We start from the raw sequence: 27,811 nt of genomic DNA, 5'->3' as shown, positions 1-27,811 counted from the left end.
TTTGAAAGAGGACTCAACTTTATTGGCGTGCCAGGCATGGATGGAGGTCGGTTGGAGCTTCCAGGCATCGATCATCGATGGAGGGGTCGCTCTGTACTCAATACTCTGGACTCTGGAGTACTCCCGGACCCGGAGGGTGGGGGCGCAAAGATAAAACTAGTGCAAGTGGTGGGCTGGCCCATGTGTGCCATCATAAAGATCTGAGTTGGGCTACATTAGTATGGCATATGGAGGTTTAATTTTTTTGCGGGTAATGTTATTATTTTTGAACATACGATCGATCGATGATTAACTTGCTGTGGAGTTTTTTATTACTATTAAACTTTCTTTGCAAAACTAATATCCCAAGGCATAAATTTGCAAACATATATAGTATCCCACCAACTCAAGCAGCGATATTTAAGATCCGCCAATTCAAATCGCAGAATTTTAATATCAACAAGACAAAGGGCTACGCAGCACATCTTCAAAAAAATCTTAACTTCTTCACATGAGCTGGGCTCAAGATAAAATTTATGTGAATATTATAGCGCTCGATGAGGTCTGCAAATTTGTGGCTCGCCACTTTTACATTTGAAGCAGTATTTACACCCAAGTAATCGATAAAGTGTTCTGGTCTCTAGTTGTAGATCTATGTATACATCATTTTTTATCTTTCCAGTCACCAGCGCTCAGTGTAGTGTAATTTTAGAAATAATAACGTTTCCATATGACCTCCGATGGAAATAAAGTTTGGATGGTTATTCTTTATTTATCTTTCCGGAATATATAACTATGTTCTACACCATTACTTTTTCATTAAAAGCCATGTTGGGTGTAAAAAATAATCAATACAATATTTGGATCTATAAATAGATATGTGCATTTTATACAAAGTTGAAGAGCTTCATAACTTTCATTTTCATTTGAGCACACATAAAAGTTACGGTTTCCTGAATAAGTGATGCGAAGAAAAAGGATATCTCACCAGTAGAAATGCAAATATTTACATTTTGCCATTTCAACTGGAGGTATTTAAGTTGGCCTTTTGTGTTCACTGTATAAGCTAGTATACTTTTGGAAATTTGACTCGGGATATTATTTTTACAAAACACAATTTTAAAAGAAAAAAATATGGGTGGCACAGGACAACAGCCACAGGCCCACATCAGATTTTATTGAGCCCATTTCAATCTCAAACTTCACCTTCAGCGTTTTTTATATGGCGAATATAATGCACGAGAGGATCTGAATGGTAAAGAATACATGGAAGGCGATCAGTCACTTGAGTGGATATACCATTAATCAAACTACTATTTTTATTGAGGTTGCATGTTTCAAAATAAAAATACACGCCCAGATCCTCATGGATCAAAGGGAAACTTCGAAAGGAAAATAAAAAAATAAATCTCAAGGTGGTTCCATTACAACCAATGGAACAGGAGAATTCTTATTTGGAACACCGGCAAGCATGTCATCAACCATGCACGCAACAACGATGAACAAGTCGAGTCGTTTATTTAACGCGGTTGGTCTCAGTTGAAGCCGGGCTTTGATCCTTGGCTCACGTTGGGATCTCTCGGCTTGATCGCAATGGGCTGCAAAAGTAAACGGTGCCACAGTACAAGTCAGCGATCCATGGATGTAGCAGAAGCATGTGAGGAGTAATTGACAGGAACTCGTAGGCGATTCTGATGAAGCAAGCACACCTGAACATTTGGCAACTTGGCGGGCGCCTCCGGTACATCCTTGTTTGCGCAGGCGCCGCGGCCGCCGCAGCTGACGACGCGGTCGACGAGGCCGAGGAGCTTGTCCTTGAGCTGAGCGGCGAAGTTGGCCATGGACGACGATGATCTCGTAGCTTGTGCTCTGCGTGCTGCTAGCTAGTACGATGATTTTTTCGGTGATGAATTGCCTTGCTTGCCTACTATGGTTGGTTGGCAGTGGAGTAGCGGTGAGTGCCGGAGGCGACCGCCGAGCGTGCCATTTATACACGCCGTGGCGGCTCGCCGGACGCGTCAGGCTTTGCTGGACGAGGCCCACGACAGGGACAGAGCAGAGCAGAGGGTACTCGGCATGCCTCGCCTTTCAGGAATTCAGAGCTAGTACTAGTTTTCAGATCGCACGCGTCTCACACGGTTGGCGAGCAATCGCGCCGCTTGAAACCTGTGAAAAGAAAGGCTCGCCTGGAGAAATGAGCTAGCGCTGCTCTTTATTCAGCAATTGATTACCGACTCGACCACGATCAATTGATTACGCGCTGCATCCATTGCATGATATGATTACCGACTCGACCATGGTCAATTGATTATTAATCCTAATATTTTTATTTATTTTGCATCGATTATTCAGCACGAACCATCGATTACACTGCCGCGGGCAATGATCAATTGATGCTTTCTTCCAATATCTTTGGGGCCACACGACACGATAAAGTGCGACTTCCATTTCTTTTAACACGCGATGAGCCGGGAAGAGCCGCCCTGGCTCTAAAAACCTTCGTCATTCCACATGTGTACTGAATACTGATATGCAGTGGCGGAACCAGGATTGAGTCGAACCCCGGGCCGAGTTTTAAGTATAGACGTCCACAAACTCACAGTTCAAAAGATACATAAAAATATAAACGGAAAGATAGATAACATACAAAAAGCGCCATCGTGAAGTAATATATTTATTCTTCTTCAGCAATTGATCCAAGTCCTTCTTCAGCAATTGATCCAAGTCCAGAGGTAGAAGCTACTGCAAAATGAAAAAAATTTGGGCCGAACCCCGGGCCATGGCCCGGGTGGCCCGGGGTGTGCATCCGCCCCTGCTGATATGCATCAGTTGCTGTGTCAATGGTCAGAGCTCCGCCTGTTCACAAGGGATTCCCTATTTCTCAAGTGATTTAACTTTTTGTTACTTTTCAGTAACTTTTGTAACCATGGATCAACTTCGAACGACGCTACATATAGCCAATCTGATTCTAATAATCGGGAGTACCTGATTTGGGAGTTGGGACTGCCTGAATTTCTTTGTTGCTTTTTATCACTTTTGCAACCTATAGATCAGCTTCGAGTGACAAAATATTTCCATGCCGGATCTTCGCTGCCTGCCGGCCTTGTTCCTTTGCCTGGGGCTCGCTGCTGCACGGGACATGGGCGACAAGCAAAGCTCATCATGGTGGCGAGCAGAACGAAGCTGCTTGCAGAAACACCAGGCTCCGATGGTCTGTGGCTCTGTGCTGCGAGCTCTGAATTCATGTCGCCGAATCGATCGTTTTAAGTTTTAACGGATTGGCACCTGATCGATCGAGGATCCACCTTTCAGTGCGGCGGCGGCGGCGGCGGCGGCGAGGTCTCCAGGAATGAGGACACGGGAGCCGGCGGCAGGCGCGAGCGGCGCTCGGCGGGGACGGCGGCCTGGCGATCGCACGGGGCGGACGGTATTTGAAACCCCGTCCGCCCCCTGGGTGCCTATGCGTCGTCCGATCGAGCATGTGCGGTCCAGATCGGCGCTTGCCGAGAGAGTCTCCTCTTCATCTTCCTCGTCTCGTCAGACTTGGCCTCTGACGGGTCCATCCAGCGCCCAGGTCCATGAACGCCAGTCACGCCGCTCGTTTTGCTCGCCGGAGCTCCGCCGTCAGCCCGCCCCGCTCCTCTATCTTGGGCTCCTCGCTGCTGCACGGACCACGCGTACGCGCTACACGGACTCCAGACAAGGGACGGGCGGCGCCGGCGCGTCGCGAGCAAGGGCACACGGCTGGACGCCGGCGTGCAGGAGCTGACCACCGCTGCCTGGCCCGGACGCCCGGTCTCTGTGGCGCCTGTGCCGAAACCATCCACCTCGCCGGAAGGCCAATAATGGAGGGGATAAGGTGTAGCGATAAGCATCTAGACCTGAATCCCTTGCCCCGTCCGTTTCAATTCGGTGCAGCACTGATCTTTGGTTATCTTGATTGTATTCGTTGCTGAATGTCTGACTGGACGTTCCGTCCAACGAAATCCATCCATAAGCGGTCGTCGGATGAACGCGCCGACAGACTGCAAAATCTGCAGAGACGATCCTGTAGAATCCACGCTGCTCGGTCGCCATCGCAGAGCGAGCTGGTGATCGGCGCGCGGGCGTGGAGTTGCCGGCGGGGCTAAAAGAGGGAGGAGGGGCACTGGGAGCGCACGACGCCAGCGCATGGTGGATGCGAACTGCGGCGGCCGCGGCGGCGGCGGCGGCGGCACGGTGTGCAGGAGGAAAGACGCCTTAGGCGCTGGCCTCCGGGAGTCGCCGTCGCTCGGGCGAGCCATGGCGTGCCGCGGAGACGGCGTTCTCGCACCCCCACGGGGTGGACGGTGGACAGAGCGGGCGGACGGTATTTCAAATACCGTCCACCCCCTAGGTGCCTGCAAGCCGTCCGATTGGATTTGAACGGACAAGATATGCGAGTCTCTGTGTCTTGCTTGTCAGACCCAGATGTGAACGTGGACTCTGACGGCTCGCCAACCACGCCGCGCTTTGCTCGCCGGAGCTCTGCCGCCCGCCGGCCCTGCTCCATTGTCTGGGGCTCCTCGGTGCCCATGCCAACCGCACAGTTGCGCACGCGCGTGCAAGGCAACTAGCACACGGCCGGCCACGGGCAGGTGCCGGCCGTTGGCGGGCATGGCAGGCAGCACAGCGCGAGCCGCGAGGAGCGGTCGCAAAGACGCCTTCGCCGGTGCCGAGTGTTCGCTGCAGGATCTCCAGTGCGAGGGCCTCCAGGAGCAAGAACATGTGATCCGGCGGCCGGCAGGACTCGCCGGCGCACGGGCGAGCCGCGGCGTGCGGTGGGCATGGCGACCTGGCGATCCCACGGAGCGGACGGTACCTGAGATACCGTCCGGGTGGACGGTATTTGAAACACCGTCCGCCCCCTGGGTGTCTACGCGTCGTCCGATCGAGCATGTGCGGCTCTGATCTCTGCGCTAGTCTTCGTCTTCCTCGTCAGACTTGGACTCGGATGGGTCCAGCCCACAGCGTCCAGGTCCACGAACGCCAACTATGCCGCTCTCGGTTTGCTCGCCGGATCGGAGCCCCGCCGCCCTTCGGCTCCGCCGCGTCGCGTGCAAGGTAGCAGGCACACGGCCGGACGCCCGCGCGCAGGTGCGTGCTGACCAACGCTGTCAACGGCGCTTGTGCCGACCATCCACCTCGACGGAGCGTCCGCCTCCCCGCGTCCAAGGAGGCAAGGATGGAGACCTAGCACCATTGCAGGGGGAAAGCACCAAAAACATCAGAGTCTGCAGGCAGGTCAACTGGTTTCGGACGGATTTTCTGCAAGATTCCACTCTCTCGCTGCTGCAGTGATGCCAATAAGACGGAGACCTAGCACCATCGATTCTGCAAGCATAGAGGTTTGTCAAGGCCACGCCGGCGTGGCTCCCGCCGAGCTACTCCGATCCCTTCTCCTCAGACCTGAATGAAGCTGCGGCATTCAGCAGCGGCTCTAGTGTAATCTGTGCTCCTCCTCCCGCCATGATTGAAGGACAGCTCCTGCAAGGCAATCATCTCCTCCCTTTCCGGCACTCGGCGGCGCGAGTTCCTGCACGGCGGCATGACGGCCGGCACCGTTACCTGCGTTGGCCGGCGCGGTGATGACGGACGGAGTGTGCCTGCTATTCATTTTCTGGGCCTCGGCAGCAAACTGGGCCGCGCTGGCCGCCTTTCGGCCCACCCGACGCTCTCTCTTGCCTCCGCCGCTACGAATCCTGCCGCTCGTTTTTGATATGACGCCCCCGTGACCGGAAAGGCGATATATATATATATATATATATATATATATATATATATATATATATATATATAGGCTACAGATGTCAGATCCATCGTTTGAAGCACAGATTAAGCTGTTTTTAATTCCATCTGGCCTAATAACATCACATGCAGGTACTATGTCCAAATTTTACTTTCTCTTTCGATTGCATCCGCATGCAATTGAGTTGGGCAGTTGCATGCAACATGCGCATACGCATGGCTGAACATTATCTTCTTTTTAGTTTATTATTTTTTCACTATACTGCTCCGATTGTTTTCTTTTCTTTTTTCTTTTTATTTCTTTCCTTCATTCTTTTTTTTTTCCTTTTTTACTCTAAGCCTGCATATAAAGATTTATTTTTATATATAAATAAGCCTGCATATTCTTTTGTTCACATTTAAAAGTGATTCATACTCAATGTGGACTAATTTATATATATTGTAGATTCATACATTAGTATGTGAAAAAAATAATTAGTTCTTTTTTATATGCTAATTTGTCTTCACATAAAATTATTTGTCTGTGTGTATCTAATTTGTTCGCTATGTAGATTAAATTATTCCGTGATGTTGACTCATTTGTTCGTGATGTTATTTATTCTATACAACCAAATATTCGTGGTGTGTAATATTTTGTTCGTTGTACATTATTATTTGTTCATTACATTTAATTTATTGTTCGTAGAAAATAATCATTTGCTCGTGTTCTTAAAATATTTGTTTCCAGAATCTGAAATTCACTATTTAGTATTAAAAATATATTTTTAAAAAATATCGTGCAAACATAGGTAAGTGTGATCTTGTTTTAAAGATCTTGTTGTTAGAAAGATAATGGTGATTTCAAATTTAATCCAAGTGTTTGGTTTAATAATTATAGTTTTTTTAGTTTTAGATTTGCATACATGTGTGATATCATCATGTTTGTCTATTTCTGCATGCATGCACAGATTACCTATCAATAAGCACAGCAATTCAATATAAATGGGCCGACCCAAACTATAATCATACTCTTGAAGCGATGGTTCCGTGAAATATCACTTCAGGTGATGGATAGTCCCCCCCCCCACCTCCGGGGTGGACAGTAAATGAAATACCGTCCACCCTTGTTCCCCGTCGCGGCCGCAGTCACCGCGTTTCCGCTGCCGTCTGCCGGCTATAGAGCGGCACTCCGCGCACTTGAGGATCCTCCCGCCGCGAGCGCTTCAGGATCCTTCGATCTATGAGCCTCCAGCGGCTCCGGCAGGAATTGCGGCGACTCGCAGCATAGAGACGGTGGCGCGTCTTTGGACTGTCCCTGCTTAGGATGGCCTCGCCACCGTTAACATTCTGATGAGTGCAGCGACTCCTGTCCTCCCTCTGGACTCCCGTTCGATTGCGCCAAGATTCGTGCTGCCGCCGGCGCCGCCGGGGTGCCATCCAAGGGTGGTTGGTGGGCGGAGCGGTCGCCGGCGAGGTCGCCGGCGGCCGGGTTGGCGGCGGGAGGCGGCGGAGCTTAGGGAGTTCGGATTTCCGGGGTGCCATGCCCGTCAGGCTTAGAGGAGGATGGTGGCGGCGACGGCAGGCCCGGAGGCGGCAGCGGTTGGTCCGGCGGCACGGGTGAGGGGGGTGACAGCACCCCCGGCCGGGCGGGGTTCGATAGCCGATGGGCGGCGGCAGCGGACCCGGCGACGGCTGGGGGGGGAGGGGGGGGGGGCAGCTGCCACTGCGCTCACCAAATCCGCATTCCCTCGCCACGCCGCCGCTGGTTGGCCTGCCACCTGCCTCCGTACCACAGATTGCGGCCCGTGCAGTGCAGCTGAAGAGGCTCTCGTGCGAGCTTTGGAGTCAGGTTCCGTCGGTTACGGTTGGCATCTAGGCCCTCGCCGTCAGCCCGCCAAATGGACAAACCAGACATGGGGTGACCACTGTTGTTCGCGCACTACGGAACTTGGGGAGAGTTTTGCTCTCGTTTTCTCTTGATGAGGCAACAACAATGCAGGACAGCAGGAGAAGTGGCAAACAAAACGCCTGTCTGAATTTGGCATCATGTGCACATCATTTCCTTCAAGAAAGATGAGCCAGCTCACAACTCGCAACTATTTTCCCAATGGCTTGTAACAAAGATAACCTTTGAGCTAGACACAGCAGGGTCAAGTGTCCATCCATCCACATATTTTATTTCTTTCCCCTGGATTATTAGAATGATGGAACAAGAACCAGTAAGCTTTGTATCCGAACTTGAGGTCTTTTACGGTTCATAATACTATCACGTAGTGGTGTATGATATAGAAAAGATCTAACCATCTATTAGTGAAGGTAATATAGTAATTATTGATCTGTTATTAATTTAGATGAACATGATAGGTTGATAAATGATAACCTAAAGTAAGTGGGATCGTTTCACCGCTAGGTTAATTACAAAAGTTTGAGATGTCATCTATGATCTTTTCCTGAAATACTATTAGAGTACCCATAATACTTATGTATACTACCTGCAATTAATTTTAACCGTCCAATACTAATATAATAGTTCTTTTCAAATGTTAGTATAATCTAGTATTATAAACCGTAAAATACCTTAACTCTTCAGGTCGTGTCTTTGATCTCATTCATGATGAGGTCAAAACTTGGTGCCTTGCTGGGCTAAAACCCTTTCTTCTTTAGTTGCTCCATTCAGTAGTGAGTAATTCTTTTAGCATACCTGACTAGGGTAGGTCGTTGTTTCTGCGTATCTTACTCATGTAATTCTTCTTCTTACTAATCATGATTCTAAATAGCGGGCTAAGAGGTTTAGCGGCTGGACTCTAAAAACAGCTAATAGCGGGCTGAATGAGGCTATAGCGACTAAATTACGCATGAGTTCAAATAGTGATGTATGCCTGAAATAGCTATAGCATGCTATAACGGAAGCTATATTGGGAGATTTAAAACCTTGTTACTAATATATACCGGCCACAATCTATCTGGGTGTTTTTTTTAAAAAAAACAATGGAACACAGAGCAATGAAACATGAATGAGGCCACATCAAAGACATCACTTTTGCGAGCACAAAGAAATCTTAGGAGCGAAGTGGGAGCTAGATCCTGCAAAAACACGTTTTACAAGTCCGTCCTCTCCCAACAAAGCAGTTAATCTACAACAGCAATCGACCATAGTGGAAGTAAAAAACAGAAGCTGCTAGCCACATGACCCGTTTTTTTTTTCTCCTTCTGCTTCCATCCGAGCTCCGGTGACCGGCGCCAATGCCGCCAACTGATCGACAACCCTGCTTTCACACAGATGCAGAGAACTACAGGTTCAGAGCCATGCACGGGCAGAAACAGAATCACAGAAAGTTCAGACACGACTGGATATCCAGAACATCAGTGGAGAGCCGCGGAACCAACCCATACCAGATCACGGCATCTCCAAGCCTCTCTCGCAGCAGATGCCGCCGCATGCAGGCAGCTCGTTTGAGTTCCGCCGAGCTCGGATAGAAGAGAGGAGGAGACCAGCAGGGGCAGGGGGACCTCTCCCTCCCTGGTCCCCCAAAGGCCTCCTCCCTGGAGCTCCCGGCTGACTTTATACTGCGGCCCCGCCGATCGCGACGCGGTGCTTTGCGGTAGAGGATGGGCTAAGCCTGGTTGGGGGCATGGGCCGCCATGCCGCTAAGCTCTGTGGCTCTCTGCGTAATATGACCCTGACTCTGATGGGGATCATGCCTACTGCGTCGCGTAGGGAGTGACCGAGACTGACTGCGTGTGCTGCATGCAAATGCCAAAAATTCTTGTCGTTGTTGGACGCCTGGCCAGAAAAGACTCGAGAATCTCCCTGCTATAGATGGCCAATGGGCCGGCCCGGCCCAGCCCAGTACGACACGACATTGGGATGGCACGGCCCGAATGGCGTCGGGCCGACACGGGCTGACGGGCCTCACGAGCCGTGCCGCTGTGGGCTTCGTGTCTGGCCTCCGGCCCAGGCACGGCCCTATGAGACTTTTTTGTGCTGTGCTGGCCCGTGAAGCATGGCAAATTTCACGGGCCGGGCCAGCCCATAGCTCGTCGTCGTCCAAGCTCGCCGTCGTCCAGCAGCTCGCCGTCGACCCGCGCAGGTCCGACAGACTTCGAGGGCTTGCCGGCCGTGGCCCTCGTGAGGGCAGAGGAGGAGGAGGCGAGCCAGAGGAACTAGGCGGCGACACTGGTGCCGTTCGTGGCGGTGCGGGAGGACGAGGTGGAGGCCAGGAGGGAGGGCGCGGGCTAGGAACGACGCGGCGGAGCGTCGTTCGTGGCAGTGCGGGAGGACGAGGTGGGCCAGGCGGCGGCGGCGACGCGGCGGAGCACCGTTCGTGGCAGTGCGGGACGATGAGGTGGACCAGGCGGTGGCGACGACGCGGCGGAGCGGCGGCAGAGCGCCGCTCGTGGCCTCGTGGGTGTGGGAGGACAAGGTGGAGGCTAGGAGCCCAGGAAGGAGGGGGCGGGCTGTGAGCGCGGCGGGGGTGGGACGACGGGGTGGCCGGGTAGGGAATCGGCGGGGTGGGGAATAGGGTTAGGGTTAGAGGCGCCGTGGGGAATTTTTGTGGGGAAGGGTAGAATTTTGTGGGCTGGGCTGGGGAGGGGCGCTAGTGCACCGGGCCGCTTATCGGGCCGACCGTTGGGACCGGGCCGTGCCGGCCCACGTGCCTGGGGTGCGGCCCAGGCACGGCCTGCTCCCTCGGGCTGTGCCAGCCCAGGCCCGTAGGTCACCAGGTCGGGCTGTGCTTGGGCCGGGTCAAAAAAACGTGCCTCGGGCCTCGGGCCGGTCTAACGGGCTCGGGTTGCATGCCCATATATACTCCCTGCACGCGCGGGTCGCTAGCTAGTTCCATGCAAGGCTCAGTTTCAGTGCGAGATGCACATGATGCATGCATGGGGCCTGGTTTGAATCTAATCTTTCCCCATTGCCAACGAAAACCAGTTTATCAAGCAAATCAAGATCGGTGGTTAGCTTGTGATCTGAAGATTGGAGCCTCAGCGACAGCGCTGGAGGAGCAGCAGCACCAGCTAGCTAGTGTGTGTGGGTGACCCAGCAGCCAGCAGGGGCTCATCAGTCGTCACAGGACGCACGTGAAAACGCGCAGCGGCAGACGACAGGCAATCGCCGCTGTTGCGCTGCACTGCATCGACTGCATCCATGTCCTCGTGGATCGATGTGCAGTGCCGCGCTGCCGTCCACGCCTTTTCTCCACGTGTGCAGTGCACGGCTGCCGCCTTGCCGGGCCCATGATCCATCGTGCGGACACCTGACCTGAGAAGGCCGTGCATTGCTGCATGCACCATGCCCAAACGCAACGCGATGCTTTTTCAGCAGCACGCTTCACCGTCGGCAGCTCAGCGTCTGCGTCTCTCCCCGCAGATCTCTGAGATCTCGCCGCGCAGGCGCCGCGTACCCCGTGGGCGCCATGCACTTGCACGCGCACGCCGGTCGCGGCAGGGTACGGGCGCACGGCGGGGGAGTAGGGGTCCGGGCATCTCCGCACAGTGCGCCGCACCGCCGTGTTCTCACGAGACGAGCTGAGACCTGAGAGCAACAGGGCTAACTGCCTGTTCCATCAATGCCGCAGCTACTATTCTTTTGCGTGGGGAACCGTGCTTGATTCGTGGAACTACGTGACATAAACTGTGCTCCTGACTGACAGGGTGCTCGCTGCCAAAGGTGCGCACGTCCGCGGCCACCGTGCCGGCCGTGCGCGTCTGTATGCATGCATGCAGAGCCCAGACGTGTGGCCTCTGCCTGCTGCGGTCTGCATCGATGGTGTGCCTGCAGGCTACGTGGCGGTCATGATCGGCCGGCGTGACATGTCCGCCGAGCACGGCGAGGAATTATGTAGACTTCTCGTGATTCATTTTTTTTTGTTTGAGTACTCCTTTCGTTTTGCATCAAGAAGAAAAAGTTCCTTGATGGCGGCAGCGAAAATTTCTGACGCTCAGGCTGACGAACGAGACGGTACGTACAGAGGAGGGGGAGGAAAAAATTGTCCACGACGGTGGGTGCCGCTGCGCAGCGAAGATTAGGGATGATGGTTCCCGGTTCATAGCCTAACGAAGAAGATGGCGAGCTCGGGGCCCTCGCCGCCGGGCGGGCTGACCATGTAGAGCGACTCCGAGTCCCGGGACCCGATGGTGTGCTCGAAGCTCCCGCGCATGTACGCCACCTCGCCGTCGGGCCCGTCCACGTCCGACCGGCCGGGGAGCACGCCGCCGCCCATGGTCACCGCCCACAGCGTCTCCAGCACCGCGATGTCCTCCTCCGTGGGCTCCCGCCGCACCGCGTACCCCACGCGCTTCCCGTTGCAGAACATGGTCCACATCGGCTCCTCCAGCACCCACCCGTCGTCGTCGTGATGCTTGAAGCTGGCGCCGCCAGCGCCGGCGCCGTCGCCACCGGTGGGGTCGCCCGCATCCGTGGGCCCCGCCGCGTGCTTCTCGCTCTCCAGCACGATGCGCGCGCCCGCGTGGGCGCCGAGCTCGCGGAGCAGCGCGTGCGTCGGGAGCGCGAGCTCCACCACCAGCGTGGGGCGGCACCGGGCGTTGTCCTGCAGGGACAGCGACACGCGGCCGTCGCGGTAGCCGAAGAGCGTGCCCGTGAGGCGGTGGCGGGACGCCGCCGCCGCGCTGGACGAGGACCCCATGAGCTGCGACAGCAGGGAGTCCGACGGGGTGAGGCGCGCGGGAGGCGCGATCCGGCACGCGCCGGACTGCAGCGGCCGCCCGCACCGCGGGTTCAGCAGCGGCAGCGACCGGCACATGCTCTGGAACATCCGCATCGGCCGCGACCGCCGCCCCGGGGCCTTCCGCTTCGGCGGCTCCTCGAGCGCGTGGCCCGCGGAGCGCGCCGGGGACGGCGCCGACTGGCCCAGCATGGGATTCTCGCCCGCGGCGGCGTCGTCGTGGTCGCTCCCCTCCGACGACGAGAGGGACGCCGAGCGCGCCCTGTGGTCCGGCTCCTCGGCGGCGCTCGCGTCGACGTCGGCCATCACGGAGGGAGGCAAGCTGGGCCCGCGCTACCGGTGGTGCGGCAGCCGGCGCGGCCCGCCTGCTCCACCGATCGGCCGGCTTCGAGCGCGATGGATAGCCTGAGGCTGCGGATCTTCGCTGACCATCGGAGGACGCACGGCGGGGGGTGTTTTGATGCGGTTGCGCTTGCGGTTCGGAGCCGCGAGGCGGCCGGCCGAGTCCGCCGGGCGCGGATATGCATTAGAGGAGGTGACAAAATATACAACCATCACGTCAGGAGTCATCTTCCGCATGCGGTTAAATGGGCCGTCAACACAACATGCTAGGATCATAGTATAAGTGTATGCACGGAGAAAAAACAAAACTGACGATGTCATCCCACACACAACAAAGTTCAGAACCAAAAATACTATAGATCTTTAACTGTTTATCTAAAGTAAATTTAGATTACACCATTGTGTTTCTTAAAACAAGATCTTCAAAATAAGACCTCACTTGACTATATTTGCATGATATTTTTAAAAAATATCTTTTAAATACTAAATAGTTAATTCTAGATCCTGAGAACAAATAATTATTATTACGAACAAAATAATTAAACATAATGAACAACTAATAATATAAAATGAAAAAAATATTAAACACCGTGAATATTTGATTGTATACGATAACTAATGAGAAAATGAATATTGCGAACAAATGGGTCAAGGTCACGGAACAATTTAATTTGAAAAGTGAACAAATAATTTGATGTTGTGAACAAATTGGTTACTCGCGGACAAATAATTTTACAGGAAGATAAATACATATGCAATACAATCAAATATATATATAATCATTTCACACATAAAAAATATATTTATAAGGATATACACGCACTAAAATAAATTAGTATATAAAGAAAATAAGTCATTTCACACACCAATTTATGAATCTACAATACGAAGAAATGAATTTTCATGTGAGAAAAAATATACTAAATAATAGCAAATTTGGAACGGATTGAAACACTAATATGCATGTGAAAAAATATACTAACTACTAACAAATTTTCTAAGTGTTGCAGTGCTAAAATTTATAAGTTTCTATTAAAAGTTGGATAAATAATAAATAAATAAATTTAAAAATAAATCATATTATTGAAGAAAAGAAATAAAAAATGTAATCCAAAAATTCAATGGAAATGGAAGAAAATTAAGTATAAAAGGCAAAAAAGAAAATATAATAACAAAATAGAAGAAAAAACAATAAAATCAGTTGTTATATGAAAAGGAATAAGAAATGAGAAAAAGAGGAAGAGAGAAGGAGGAAAAAAATAATACACCGACAATGACCAGCTTTCATGCGTGCTAAAAGAAGAAAGGAAACCTAGAAACTACAACCAACGATATAATAATAAGAAAGAAAAGTGAAGAGAAATAGGAAAAACAAAAATAAATACTCCACAGCAAACTTGCGTCATGCACGTGTCCTGTAACATATATGTCCACATGTATGGACATGTACATAACAAACTTGTGTTCCGGAGTCCGCTGGCGTCGGCATCTGCTCCGTTAACTACGCGCGTGCGGGCGTACCGGTCGGCCATTCTGTCTGGGCTTTCGAAATTGACCATGGGAAGCCCATGTTCTTTCAGGGAAAGGACTTCTGTTTTTTTTTTCGTAACGTGAGCCCACAAGGCTCAATATATGGGTTGGTGATTGCGGCCCAAAGTCCATCGGAGACGCGGTTCCTTCTTCCCGTGCCGCTTTTATTGTTTCCAGCTGCAATCCATCAGGGAGTTTTCCTCCGGTATTATCTGCCATTTTCTGACATGAAAAATGGATTCCATTTAGAGCTCTCGCGAAGCGTCCCGTTCCCCAAGCTCCAGTAGAGAGCGGCGAGCTCCATGCGAATCTCGATCCCGCACCCGTTTCTCGCCAATTCCTGTTCTCTGACGGCGTCGCCGGCGCCGGAAGGGAAGGGAATCGGCTCGAGAAACGAGTGAGGTCCTGTATATCTGCTAGCTTTAGGTTTAGTCTAGTAGATTAGGTTGTAGATTTGATTCTTCCTTATCGGTGCTTGTCGGTGGTGGTTCCATATCCCACCACGGTGTCTTCGTCGGAGGTCACTGTTAGAGATTTAGGTAATTTCGGGCACAATTTAATTCCAAAATTAAATATATAAACTAGCAATATTTTTATGACTTTAAGGAGTAAAATAAAACATGTGAACATGTTTATACTTATCACACAGATAAGCATAAACAATATAAATAACCAAAGTTTCAGGGAGTACCCTGAAGCGGGGCCGTTGCCGGAGGTATTGGCTGCGCTGTTACCAACTGGAGTAGACATCTACTCGGTTGGCCTCAGTCGAAGTAGTCGAACTAAATCGGTGCAGGAAGAAGTTCGCAGTGCAGTCCCGCGAACGGTCACCAAGATGTAGTCGACGTAGTCGTTCGACCACCAAAATGTAGTCGACGTAGTCGTTCGGCTCGTCCACCAGGAAGTAGTCGTTCAATCGGGCAAAACCTTTGTATTTTTGAGCAGTCACGCTAAAGCGTTACCCAAAAACCTGATTGACCGCCTATCCCGTGCAGGATCTCAAGGCGAGCAAGGTTTCGGAGGCCTGCTCACGCTAATTCTGTGCGCGCAGAAATTAGCGTTGGGGAACTCAGTTGTTGCAACTGGAGAGGGAGAAGAGAGGAGCCGAGTTGCCTCAGTGCTCTGGTGCAGAATGGATGAGGGGAATGTCACTTCTTATATAGTGACTCAGGTGCTCAGGATCGTTGAACCTGGACACCATCAGAGTCATTTAGGTGATGCGGTTATGGCCATTAATTATAGATTTAATTGCACGTTTAATCGCACGATTAATTGCTGTCAACGGCAAAATAGCCATCACATCGCACCGCACCGCACCGGCACCTGCACGTCACGTCCGGCCGCGCACGCGCACGCGCACCGCCCGTCCGGCCGCGCCGCGCCGCGCCTCGTCTCGGCCTCGGCCTCGGCCACGGCCCGGCCCGGCCCGGCCCGGCCCGGCCCGGCCCGGCCCGGCCCGGCCCGGCCCGGCCCGGCGAGGCGAGCTAGCGCGCGCGTGTGGTTCACCATCCTCCTCTTACCGGCTTCACAAGTGGTGTACACGAAGTCCACCTTTTAAGTCGGTTGAGATCCTCCTCGATTCCCGGTACAGAATTAAGCATTGATTCCCTAGCATTAATAGTGGGCTTTAAATTCTTTTAATGCTTTAGAAGTAATGGGCCAAGCCCATTACTCCAACAGTCACGTCAATTGCGGAGGAGGTGTCATCGGTGATTTGCTGTGGTGGTTAGTTTTTCTCCTTTGCCGAATAAAGGTTCTCCAGCTCCTCTTCGTCTGTGATGACAGCGGAGTCATCTTTGACAAAGATGCTGTGAGCTTCTTTTGCCTCCTCTGTTCTTGTCCCGGAGGGTGGGGTCTTCTTCTACGGCTGTGGAGGATCTCTCGGCTCTGGCGGCAGAGGCGGAAGATGGTCTTTTGCTCTCCGTTTCTTTGTGTTTGAAATGGAGACGTCGTGCTCCCTGCGGCCGGCTATGGTGGGGATCTTTTGCTTCCTTCATGTTTTCTATGTGGTCTTTGGTAGTGGATCTGCAGTATGGTGGTGGCTGTTGGTAGGGTGGAGCGCTTCGGTGTCTTGTGCAGGCGGTTCGACGACGACGATGCTATTCTTTGTCTTTGTCTTTTGCGTCGTCGGTCGAATCTGCCGTGTGCTTCCCTACGCTGGATGTGTCCATGCCAGCCACAGCGCCACTGGCCTTGCAACCACCGAGAAGGCTGCAAGAGGCGGGAGGAAGATTGCTTGTTACTCCTTTGTTCATCGGAGAAGTTTTATGTACCAACACGAATCGAAGTCGGGTTGGTGGTTCTGATCCCTTTTCGGGGTTCTTTGTCGTCTGGCGATGTGGGGTTTCCGGAGGTCCTTGAGGCGGCGGATCTCTCGTTGCCTGTTGATTGTCTGCCGGTTCGTTCAGTGGTTTATACAGCATGTCGATTCTGATGTGCTACTCAAGACGGCGCCAAAAAAATCTTGTTCTTCGCCAGGGAGGAGGTCGGCATCAAGCTGGGAGCTCCGGCCGGCGGCGGCGAGAACGACCGGGATTGCACAAGAATTTGAATGTAATTTCTATTTCTTTCAAAGGTGTTCTTGTAATTTGGGCTGTAATCACCAAATATTTGAATGAATAAAAATCCGGCTTCTCAAAAAAAAAAAGCTGCAATCCATCAGGAACACGAGTAGACCACAGTGCAGTGCGCAGACGAGGACGCGGCTGGATTCAATGCTGGTTGCCACGAAGACGAAGGGTGCTACGATCATGTACGCTCCCTGGCCCGTACTTAACTCACATTCATCTTCTGCACTCAAAGAAAGAAAGTAGGCGAGCGCGGCGTAGTATCTGTAGTTCTATACTGGTAGCAAACTCGCAGCATCGCAGCCAGATCATCAAGATCAAACAGAGGACACCGATTTGAGTGGTCGTGCAGCTCATGTGAGGCTTGCAAGCTCGCAGGGCCAGCTAAGAGCAGCGAGCAGGCAGGAGTCCAAAAGCCAGGGTGGCCGGGACACATCATTACATGGCCTCGAGCTAATCGATTTTGAGAGGTGATCAACACTAATAGAAATGCAGTACAGTAGAATGTGATGTTGATACCACAACCAGAAGGCAGTACACTAATACAGGTGATCTTTTCGTCGAGCACAAGTCTTATAATTAATTCCCCGGGCCGGGCTGAGATCATAGGAAAAAACACAGGAGCAGAGCATGTGGTAGGCTGGTAGATGCGAGCTCACATCGACCTTGTGCTGTCGCTCGCTCGTACCCCAGATTCTCAAGCCTGAAATGCGACAGATAAACATGGACAAAAACTAGTGTTCTCTTAAGTGGATAAGCGTGCGGGTTAGAGAAAGAGAATCCCAGTGCCGAATAATTAACAGCTTGTACCCTGATCCTGATGAAGAGATGTTGACCGGTCAGGCCCCAGGTCTACTATCTTGCATGCAGGTGCGGCAAGGCAAAGCTCTGTAGAAATTAAAAGCCGGGTTGCTGAGGTGTACTTCAATGCCCCTCGCTGCCTTGCAGCTGGTTGTCGTCAGTGTCCGCGTCGGCATTCAAGGCGCCCTACCTGCCATGGCTGCAAGAAGTATGGACATTTACAAGTTTACCCTTGTACAATGTACACTAGTACTAGACTGGTTGTTAGTGCCGGCTACAGGACGTCGAGTCGAACCCTCCAGGGGTATTACAGGAAATATTCTGGGGCCCATCTCCCCTCGTCCCGGCGAAATAAATTAGGGCTCGACGCCCGTATGAATCTGCCATAGAGGGGGAGTAAATACTCCTGAACGCCGCCATCGGCATCCCACCGAGGGAGGGCACCCACCCAAAAGTTGACGAGCAAAGGATACAGTAGCGTAGCGCTAGGCTAGAGACTATACTACAACCGCCGCCCCCAAACTCCCTTCTCCAGAAGCTCCCAGCATCTACCGAGAGCGGCCGCGGAGAGCCGGAGACAATGGATCAGCACGGGGAAAAGGAGGCGGAGAACAAGTCCCAAGATTCGGCGGGGCAGCGCCAAGACGCCGCCGCCGAAGAATCACCGGTGGCTCAGCGCCCGGGGTACAAAGCGGAGGAATCGGCGGGGCTGCTCGTCAAGGAGGTGGTGAGCTCTGGAGAAGCCTCGCCGGCGCTCTTCGCGCACCCGTGCTCGCTGCTGCAGCTCCTGCTCCGCGCCTGCGCCGGCTGCCTGGGCCTGCACGGCTACTTCAGCAGCGACGAGCCCGACCCGAAGCCGGCCGCTGTCGCTGCGCCGGACGCCGCGGCGGATGCGTCGTCGAAGGAAGGAGAGGGCGGCGGCGAGGAGGCTAATAACGTAAGTGTGGATCGATTTGCCACCGCTTCATGACTTGATTTCCACGCTCGTTTCTCCGGTAACCGAACGACTGATGATGGCTCCCGTGAAAATATGAAATCCGTTGCAGTTCTTGTACATGCAGGAGGAGGTGGTGACCAGGGTGTGGGCGGTGAGGAGGCCGAGGGAGGGCAGCGGGGGCAATGGCGGAGTACACCACTAGACGACGTTTCTCCATCTGCGCGAACAAAATAAGCTGGTGATGAAACTACGGTGACGCGTCGGCCTCCGCGGCAGGCGGCAGCTGATGTATTTTGTTCGTCGAAGCTATGGCCGTGTGTAGCATCTTTTAACTTAGTATAAATAAAGTAGTAGGTGTGGCTATGCGGTTCTTGTTTGCGTAGGCTTCTCTGATCTGAACTTGAAATAAGACTCTGAAAGTTTGTAGTTATCTGTATAGTTATCTGCGTGTTTAAGCTGCAATACCCGATACGTGCGTTTGCTACTCGATGTGTGTGGGTGGTAGAATTAATTGTTTGTTGTCTTCAGAATTCAGATCATAGTTTGTTGCTGCTGGTGTATATATAAACAGTCCAACAATCAGTCACCTATATACTGTGTCCTGTGCTCCATTCCATTCCATACGAGTGAGTGTTACGTGCTTTGTGTTCATGGAATTATTCGAGGTTGTAGTAGATCCGATTGACCGGCTTGTGTCCTGCATATATGTGGCACACAAGTTAAAGGTGTACTAAGTCTAAAATCGATCGCCAGGCACACGCCTGGGGAAAATCGAATGAACACGATGGATCGGATGATGCCCGAAAGTCTGAATGTGGATGTCCGATCCGGATTCAGATTTTCATTGGACAGCTTTACATGGGTCCAACTGGTCGTTTCGTGTTCCATTGCACAATTATCATAACTAAAAACTTGTGTGCCGGCAGGGGTTGCAAGGTTTCAAGAGGACGAAACTCCTCTCTCAACTTCGTGAAACTCTCTCATCTCTCCTTGATACTACTAAATCAGCAAAATTACTAATTTGGCATATTATTTAACCCCCTCTGAACTTGTCACCAAATCTAAAAAATACCCCTGAACTCAAAAACGAGAAATCTTACATACCTAAACTTTCAATACCAGCCAAATTACGCCCCTTGACCACGTCAAAACTGTTTTGTTGGTGGTTTTGCTGATGTGGCACATGTGGATCCCACATATCACTATTTTTTTGCCACATCACCTCCGCTTCCTCCCCTCTCTCTCACCGACTGAGTGGCCCCACACGTCAGCCCTTCTTCCTCCTGGCGCACACGAGCTGGGCACCCGTGCACCCTGCTCCTTGCCCGCAGACCGCGCGCCCGGCGCGCCGCCTCCTCCCCCAACCGCCTCGCCTGCGCGCACGCCGCCGCTGCCCGAGGCCGCCTTGCTCCGCGCCGCACCCCCCCTCCCCCGCACGCCCGCCCGCACCGCCGCCGCTGGATCCGCGCGCTGTTGGGCCCTTGCCTTCCCCCTTCCTGCGCGAAGCTTCCGCCGCCCCTGCTCCCGCTCCGCCCGCGCGAGCCGCCTTGCACGTGCGTGTGCCTCCTGCATCCGCAGGCCGCTGAGCCCACGCCGCGGGCAAGCCTGGCCCGCTAGTCCCGCCGCGGGCTCCTCCTTTGCGCTCGCGCCGCGCGCCGTGTGCGGATGACAGGAGAGGAGGGGGGCGCCACCGGAGGCTGGAGGGAGGTGACCGGAAGAGCAGGGGCGTCGGCGGTGGAGGGGGTCTGGAGGTGGAAGAAGGGCTGACATGTGGGGCTGCTCAGTCAGTGAGAGAGGGGGGAGGCAGAGGAGGTGATGTGGAAAAAAATAGTGACATGTGGGACCCACACGTGCCACATCAGCAAAACCACCAACAACAAAACAGCTTCGACGTGGTCAAGGGGGTAATTTAGTCGGTATTGAAAGTTTAGGTATGTAAGATTTCTGGTTTTTGAGTTCAGAGGTGTTTTTCAGATTCGGTGACAAGTTCAGGAGGTCAAATGGACTTTTCACTTTAATATATATAAATTCTTGATGAAACTTCCATTACAACAGGTTTAAGAGGAAGATTACACTGATTACAACAGTTCTCTAAAAATGCTCCTACATAGTACATACTTTTTATGCATTGGGCCCCGGGTTGAACCAGTTCAAAGTTTCAAATTACTAACATCACTACCAGTGGCGGATGCAGGATGAGAGGCAAGGGGGGGCTGAAACAATGGAGATGTTGATTTGTGTGAAAATTTAATAGTGATTTGATGCTTTTGCTACAGTGTTTTACGTGTAATTAGGGGAGCTTAGTGGGGCTGGAGCCCCCTAGCCCCCCTGCTGGACCCGCCGCTGATCACTACTGACATGTTTGTACACAAAATCAAGTTTCCATGTATTTTTAGGTCAAGAACCCGGGGTGAAGTGAAGCACGGGCAGCCCGGGCCGTGGCTCCGCCACACTGGAGGGCACAACCTATCGAACTCTCCTTCCAACGCCTCGTGACCTCGTGCAACTTTTGTATCGGCAGAGCGTGTGCGTGCGCGCTCCTCCCTGATGGCTTGCGTGGCGACCGTGCATCGTTCCCGACGAGATACCCGCTGGACTAACGCGGCGAGGGCGAGGGGAGCGGAGCCATGTGGGGCGCAGGAACGGCCATGGAGCTTGACTGCTTAAGAAATTACCCGGTGCTGCAGCTGGACTGACCGGCCAGCCGGCCCGTGTTGGGGCTGGACTACTCGCGCTTTTTTATTTTTATATTTTTTATTTTCGTTTTTTACAAAAATATATTTTCAATATTACATTTTACAGTTTTGTACCCCTACCGCCCTCCTGGGGGGCGGCAGGTGGCCTGCCGCCCCCAGGAGGGCGGTAGGGACTTATTTGTAAATAAAAAAATTATTTGCTCGGACGCCCTTGGCGGGAGCCTGCCGCCCCCCTGCCGGGTGGCAGGCCCCCTGCCGCCACTCCACTGGGCGGCAGGGGGCCTGCCGCCCGGCAGGGGGGCGGCAGGCTCCCCGACATATTGCCCTGCCCGCTGTGCCCATTAAATGTGTTTTAGATATGAATACAAATAAAAAACCATTAGTAAAGAATATGAATATGAAAAATATAAGCTAGCAATTCACACACATACGCAAATGAGAACGAAATAGGTGATGTATGAGAACGAAATAAGTATAACATGATGACATATCCATAACAAAAATACAGAAACAGCTAGAAGCACATCCTAACCACCCCGGCCACCCCGGCCATGTCGACCTCTTTTACGTTGAGCGTGGACGTGGTCTGTAGAGTAGGTGTGTCGCTCTGGAGGCCCTACGTCTCTACCTGGATGTCCGGTGGGCACAGGTGTCTGGAAGATAGTATCGGCCTGCGGGTTAGGTGTAGAAAATAACCGACTCCAATCTTCAAAGTTCGCCTCAAAGGTATCCTGTGTGGGCCCTATACAGTAGCAATTAAGATATCTTAATCATCGTCTTATAAGTCATATATTTTGATATATATTCATCATACGTACCTGGTGGTGGTGGATACGATGAATGACCCATATCAGGAAGCTGGTGGTGCGATCCTGTAAACCGTTCAAATTATTTAAAATATTCATACAGATAAGAAGCACATTATAAATTCGGGCTACAGATTAGGTATTTACCTTGCGTTCCTTCTGCTGTCGCCGTTGGTTGAAATGACATCCCTGCAGCTGGTGCCATGGTACTAAACTGAGTCCCTCCGTGAGGTTGGTAAGGTGGGTGTGCATCACCTGTATGCACTGAGAATTAATTGTTGGCTTCGAAGTAGGAAGTTAGTAAGTATCCTCACGTACCTGGATAATGCTGCTGAGACCAATAAGGTGCTTGGGAAGACTGCTGCTGTGTGGGAACACAAGGAAACGAGGTCGAGGCTTGAGACGAACCGTACGAGTCATCGTACGATGTCCGGCTACCAAAGGCTTCAAGCATGGAATGGGCTCTTTGTGAAACTCGGATCCAGGCCGACTCTTGCTCATTCCTATCCATCATAGATCCCCCTCGAATCCTCATCAAATTCGCCCTGGCATCTAAGTCCATCAACCTGCATATTTCAAACTGCAAGCAAGAAAAAAAAGACATTAACACTGTAATCCAAAGTATTTGAAAAGCGATGATAACTTTGACTCACCGCCCCAGCTAATGCTTCATCCCTATGTCGTGCGTACCCATCCTGTGCTGTCGCAACATGCGGCTGTGGTTGCTTGTCAGCATATATCAAGCGGCAACGAGTCTGAGGCAGGTACCAGCTCAGGTACGCCCTGTACGAAGCCTCCGTGTGTGCAGGGGTCGCAAGCGCCACGTTCTCCTCTGCCTGGTCCCAGGCATCGACCCAAGGCTGCACCCTTGTCACCCACATGTTGGAGAAGGGTTGCCCAGTCCTCGATAAACTAAATATTGAAAATAATTTAGTCAAATATGATTAGTTAACCATACAATGCATAGTCACTGAAATAGTATATGAATTGTTACCTGTGGTCATGGCGTTCGACCCGATCCAATGCTGACGGCACAGGATACAATTGCCTTTGACCGAACTGTCTCCTGACTCTGTCCGGGCAGTGAGCCTCAATGTAAACGTCGTACACCAACGCTGTAGTTGTCATCCATAAGGCCTGGTCCTGAAAGCAAACCGAAGATATCCCGATCGGTGCACGAGTGTTTATAGCCAACTCGGAGTAGGGCTCCCACACGACGTCTTCAGGTGTCAACCAATCAAACTCAGCCACAAAATCAGGATAGGCCCGACGAGACTGTACGTGGGCCCACCTCTTCTGCACAAAATTAATAATAATATGTACAAATAAGAAATACAAAGAGGGTAAAACAAAGCAACAGAATTGCCAACAGAATAGTACGAGTAGCAGTCATTTCCGTACCTGACGAGCGTACCAGACAGTCCCCATGGTGGGCCTATCGTCCTCGGTGTCACCGTACATATCCAGCTCATACGGTGAGTGGTCGATAAGCGGGCGACCAATTGCTATCCTCTCGTACGACCAAAGTTGTAGCAGAATTGGACAACCTGTAAGAATTGCATTGTGTTTATTTTGCACCGATGCCTTGCAGAGGCCACGGTACGTGGCTGCAAGTACCGCTGCACCCCAACTGTATTGAGGCATTTCCTCCACAGCTGCCTCTGCGATCTCCAGTGCGTAAGGCACAAGCACCCTATCCACATAGGCCCCGTGTGAGTTGTTGAACATTATGTATCCAAACAACCACATCAGGTATGCCTCAAGGGATCGAGTGACGCTATCATCATCAGCATCATGTGCTAAATTGTCGGGCTGCATAGAAAAGATGAACATTTATGAGTACGAGATCAATTATAAAATAAAACCATATTTGCACTAGTCAAAAGCATAACTCTAACATTAATCGTAACAAAACAAGGTATGTACCTGGAACTGGAGGATCCATGCCTTGGCAGGGCCTGTTGCTTTTGGGTGCTCTTCTACATCAATCGCGATGTCAATATTTGCAAAACGCTCTTCTAGATCGTCCAACCACGTAGGCGGGACGACACGAGGCCCTACGGCATCCCCACTGATAGGAAGACCCAGCAGCATCGCAACGTCCTGTAGGGTCGGTGTCATCTCCCCACAAGGGAGGTGAAAGGTGTTTGTCTCAGGCCTCTATCTATCAACCAGAGCCGTCAGTAGGGACCTGTCCAGCTGTACTAAACCACTCTCAGCAAGACGACCTATAGTAAGAAGACCAGCCTCACTCAACCTGAAAAATAGAACGATCAAATGTAAGTACATTATGTACGAAACGTGTACGAAACATATACGAAACAAACGAATTTTTAAAAACATAATCCGACGACATATCACCTGGGCACCCATCGTGGCTCAACAGGAATAAACTCCGCTGGTGGACGTGGACGCAGCACGTTAAGTTTCACGCGCTGAACCACAGCAAGAAAGGACCGGTGCGACGAGTCTATGACTCCGTCAAGTAGAGCTGGCGTATCTCCGGCCATACCTAATACAAAAAAATATAAATTTTCTGCATTTTCTATAATTTTTCTGCATTTTTCTAATATTTTCTAAATTTTTCTGCATTTCCTACAATTTATCTGAATGTTTCATATACTTTTCTAACATTTTCTACAATTTATCTAAATTTTTCTGCATTTTCTACAATTTTTCTGCATTTTTCTACAATTAATCTTAAATTTTCATAAACTTTTCTAACATTTTCTTGCATTTCCTACAATTTTTGTACAATATAATTTTATAAATATATTTTTCCAATATTTTCTCGTATTAAACAACTACTCAATACCACAAAATTTGTTGGTAAACCTAATTGGTTTTTCTAAAAACTAATCTTAATTCTACATAAATTATATTAAAAACATTACCTAAATCGCTAAAATATTATTACTGCTGCTTACACTAATTATAGAATTAAACATACAATAAATTTAGATCGAGAAAGTTGAGAAATATTTGTTACCTGCGGTTAGGATCCAAAATCCGGCAGGGCTTCGCCGTTACAACTCCCTCCCTCACCCCTCCTCTTTCCCTCCCGCTCTCTGGATGTCGTGGGAAGCAAATGAGGGGGGAGGGGGGAGGGGAAACCTTTTATACAGGAGGGGGGAGCCTGCCGCCCCCCTACCGGGCGGCATGCTCCCGCCAAGGGCGTCTGCGCAAATAAATTTTTTTTATTTACAAATAAGTCCCTACCGCCCTCCTAGGGGGCGGCAGGGGGCCTGCCGCCCCCCAGGAGGGCGGTAGGGGTACAAAACTGTAAATTGTAATATTGAAAATATATTTTTGTAAAAAACGAAAATAAAAAATAAAAAAATAAAAAAAGCGCGGACTACTCCTTCCTTGCGCGCGCTGTGCCTATGGGCCCGTACCATCACGTGGGTCTTGCGCGGGCTGCTGGCCTGCCGCAATGGGGCCATGATTTTTGTTTCGGCCTCTTGGGCCGAGTACTGGGTAGACGATCATCTTTGCCTCCCTCTTTCGCTTTTTCGTCTTTTGCATTTGAGCTCTCGTGTAACAATTTAACAATGTTACGTTTCCAGTGGTAGGTAATATTTTCATCGATAGAGAGACGTTTATGATGACTTCGCTAATCTTAAAAATTTGACGGCTCAGTCTTCAAAAATATTTATATGGGTGGAGTTTCAATACGTGTACTCATAGGGATTCATAGAGATGAGTGTGCGTGCATTGCGAGTGTCTAATTTATATTGTGTAACTAAAAAAAGAATTGTACTGTGTAATTTAAAAAATTGAGCTCTCGTGTCTAATCAATATTGCTTCGTGGAGTCGAATTCAGATAGTTCCCATAACATTCACTCTGTTCGGCTGGCTATGGCTGGTGCTGATTTACTGTGTGTCGGCGTCCCGACCCGAGGGTCCGGATCCCAACTAGTAAATGATGCGTGTTTCCTCGTCCCAGATGTTGATGCAAGAGGCAACACAGTAACGCACGGGTTTATCCTGGTTCCGGCCACGGGGTCGTACGTCCAGCAAAGGGGTGTGCGAGGGCACTGTATTATCTTGCACCCGGAGTGTTTGTAGTAGGGGGTACAAGCGAGGCGAGAGAGGGAGGGAAGCTCCCCAGTCCCTGCTAGAAGAGGGGTTGAGCGTGGCGAATAGTGATGTCGGAGCTCGGAGCGAGTGCGTGTGCTCTGAGTGGTGTGTGCCTAGAGAGCCGACCGACCCCCTTAAGGGATGCCCGCCTCCTCCTTTTATAGACACAAGGAGGGACGGGTACATGCACAGGGGATTGCGGAGATCGTCGTTTCTCCCCGAGTTGTGGGGATACAATAATCGAGTAATGTGGAAAGTACACTGTGGGGTATGGCGTCGGGTGTGGCGGTCGTCCTAGCCATCGTCCTTGGTCTTGCGGAGATCGCGCCGGCGTCCTGCCAACTCCAGCAGGCGGCGTGGTCGTCACTGTAGGATGTTCAGTCCTCCGGATATGACGTTCCGTGGGCCCTACAGGCCAGGGTCCTGCGTGCACCAGTGATGGCGGGGCACGCGGCGGTCCTGGATCCCTCTTAATAAAGTGCCGGTACTCGCACTAATGGAGGTCTGAGGGTCGCGTGGAGGTCCCGGACCCCTCGAGGGGGGAGGTCCAGGACTCCGGTTATGTGTGCTGAGCGTTCCTCCTGAGGGGCACGTGGCGTCGCCGGACCCCTTCCCAAGCAGGAGGCGGGTCTGGGGCTATGCGTGTGATGAGGTGGAGTCCAGACTGCCGGAGTTGGCAGAATAGTAACGGGAGCAGTGCCGAGCACGTCTCGTCTCGCGTCGCAGGTCTCACAGTGCTGCCACAGCGTCCGGGATGGCGGAGTAGTGACCGGAGTTGGCGGATAGGACTCCAGTCACATCCACTGTGGGGAATGGCGGTCTGACGCCATCTGTCCTGAGCACTGTGGAGGAGTGGTTGCCATTCAATGCCTCCGTACGGCGGGCGGTTGAGCGGCAAGGCCGTTTGTCCCTTATGCCGAGGAGTGGCCTCGAGCGAGGCGGAGATGAGTTACCTGCTCGAGGGAGGTTCGCTGCCCTCGAGCGAGGCGGAGATGATTTGCCCGCTCGAGGGTAGATTCGCTACCCTCGAGCGAGGCAGAGATGAGGGGCGCAATTCAAGGGTCCCGATGGGAGCCCTCGAGCGAAGCGGAGATCGTCCCGCGGGCCCGAGTGGGGTGCGAATGGGCTGCATATTGGGCTTATTTTGAGTACTTTCTTTTCTTCCAGATTGGAAGGAGGCCGTGGGCCTTCGTGGGCCCGGTTGGCTGACATGTGTTCGCATTTGTCAGGGTGATCTTAGTACCCTGATTAGGGTCCCCCTAATCACGGTACCGACACTGTGAGAGAAAAATACTGCTGGCTGGCTGGTAGCTGGTGTTGATTTGATGTGAGAGAAAAGTACTGCTGCTGGTTGCTAGTAGAACAGAGTGATTAATGAGCACTGTCGGTACCCCAGAATTGGGGTACCCCCTCGCAGTGACTAGACAAGAGCCTTGTGGTTATCCTTAACTACAACCAAACAACCGGACCCCTGCGATCCGGAGCCCAGTTCACATGACAACGGTCCCGGACCCGTCCCCCGGCTGGGGAAGGTCTGGAGCACGACGTGTTCCGGAAGAAGCAGGCGCTCAGCTCGAACAGCCGGGGGCTCCGGACCTCCCGTAGAGGTCCGGACCCCCGCGGAGTCCCGGACCCGCCATGG

General features: G+C 51.8%; 2 protein-coding genes and 2 long non-coding RNA genes across 5 annotated transcripts; 1 reads left to right on the top strand and 3 right to left on the bottom strand.

Moving 5' to 3' along the window:
- Positions 1-1,273: 1,273 nt before the first annotated feature.
- LOC120643139 lies at positions 1,274-1,939 on the bottom strand. The gene is made up of 2 exons (XR_005662860.1): positions 1,689-1,939; positions 1,274-1,577 (listed from the first exon to the last, which is right to left on the bottom strand). It is a non-coding gene; the product is annotated as an uncharacterized LOC120643139 (long non-coding RNA).
- Positions 1,940-8,728: 6,789 nt separating this feature from the next.
- Positions 8,729-9,286, bottom strand: LOC120643138. The gene is made up of 2 exons (XR_005662859.1): positions 9,118-9,286; positions 8,729-8,990 (listed from the first exon to the last, which is right to left on the bottom strand). It is a non-coding gene; the product is annotated as an uncharacterized LOC120643138 (long non-coding RNA).
- Positions 9,287-11,611: 2,325 nt separating this feature from the next.
- On the bottom strand, positions 11,612-13,067 carry LOC120641927 (protein MIZU-KUSSEI 1-like). Its single transcript, XM_039918251.1, has one exon. It carries the CDS (start codon positions 12,714-12,716, stop codon positions 11,772-11,774), a length of 945 nt encoding a protein of 314 aa, XP_039774185.1. The 5' UTR covers positions 12,717-13,067; the 3' UTR covers positions 11,612-11,771.
- A 4,961-nt stretch (positions 13,068-18,028) lies between these two features.
- Positions 18,029-19,179, top strand: LOC120641926. Of its 2 annotated transcripts, none has more exons than XM_039918250.1 (2): positions 18,029-18,587; positions 18,712-19,179. In XM_039918250.1, exons 1-2 carry the CDS (start codon positions 18,231-18,233, stop codon positions 18,787-18,789), a joined length of 435 nt encoding a protein of 144 aa, XP_039774184.1. In that variant the 5' UTR covers positions 18,029-18,230; the 3' UTR covers positions 18,790-19,179. The 2 variants fall into 2 exon arrangements, with proteins under 2 accessions (XP_039774184.1, XP_039774183.1); XM_039918249.1 differs by having other exon boundaries at positions 18,031-18,587; positions 18,697-19,179.
- The last annotated feature ends 8,632 nt before the right edge of the window (positions 19,180-27,811 follow it).

Source organism: Panicum virgatum, chromosome 7K, assembly GCF_016808335.1.
Source record: "Panicum virgatum strain AP13 chromosome 7K, P.virgatum_v5, whole genome shotgun sequence".
Lineage (NCBI taxonomy): Eukaryota > Viridiplantae > Streptophyta > Magnoliopsida > Poales > Poaceae > Panicum > Panicum virgatum.
The sequence above is the reverse complement of the archived record's forward strand: the minus strand, read 5'-3'. Positions and strand labels throughout refer to the sequence as shown.

Coding starts and splice junctions, on each gene's coding strand:
- LOC120641927 (XM_039918251.1), bottom strand. CDS start 12,716: ATGGCCGACGTCGACGCGAGCGCCGCCGAGGAGCCGGACCACAGGGCG.
- LOC120641926 (XM_039918249.1), top strand. CDS start 18,231: ATGGATCAGCACGGGGAAAAGGAGGCGGAGAACAAGTCCCAAGATTCG. Junction 18,588..18,696: donor GCGGCGAGGAGGCTAATAAC/GTAAGTGTGGAT, acceptor AATCCGTTGCAG/TTCTTGTACATGCAGGAGGA.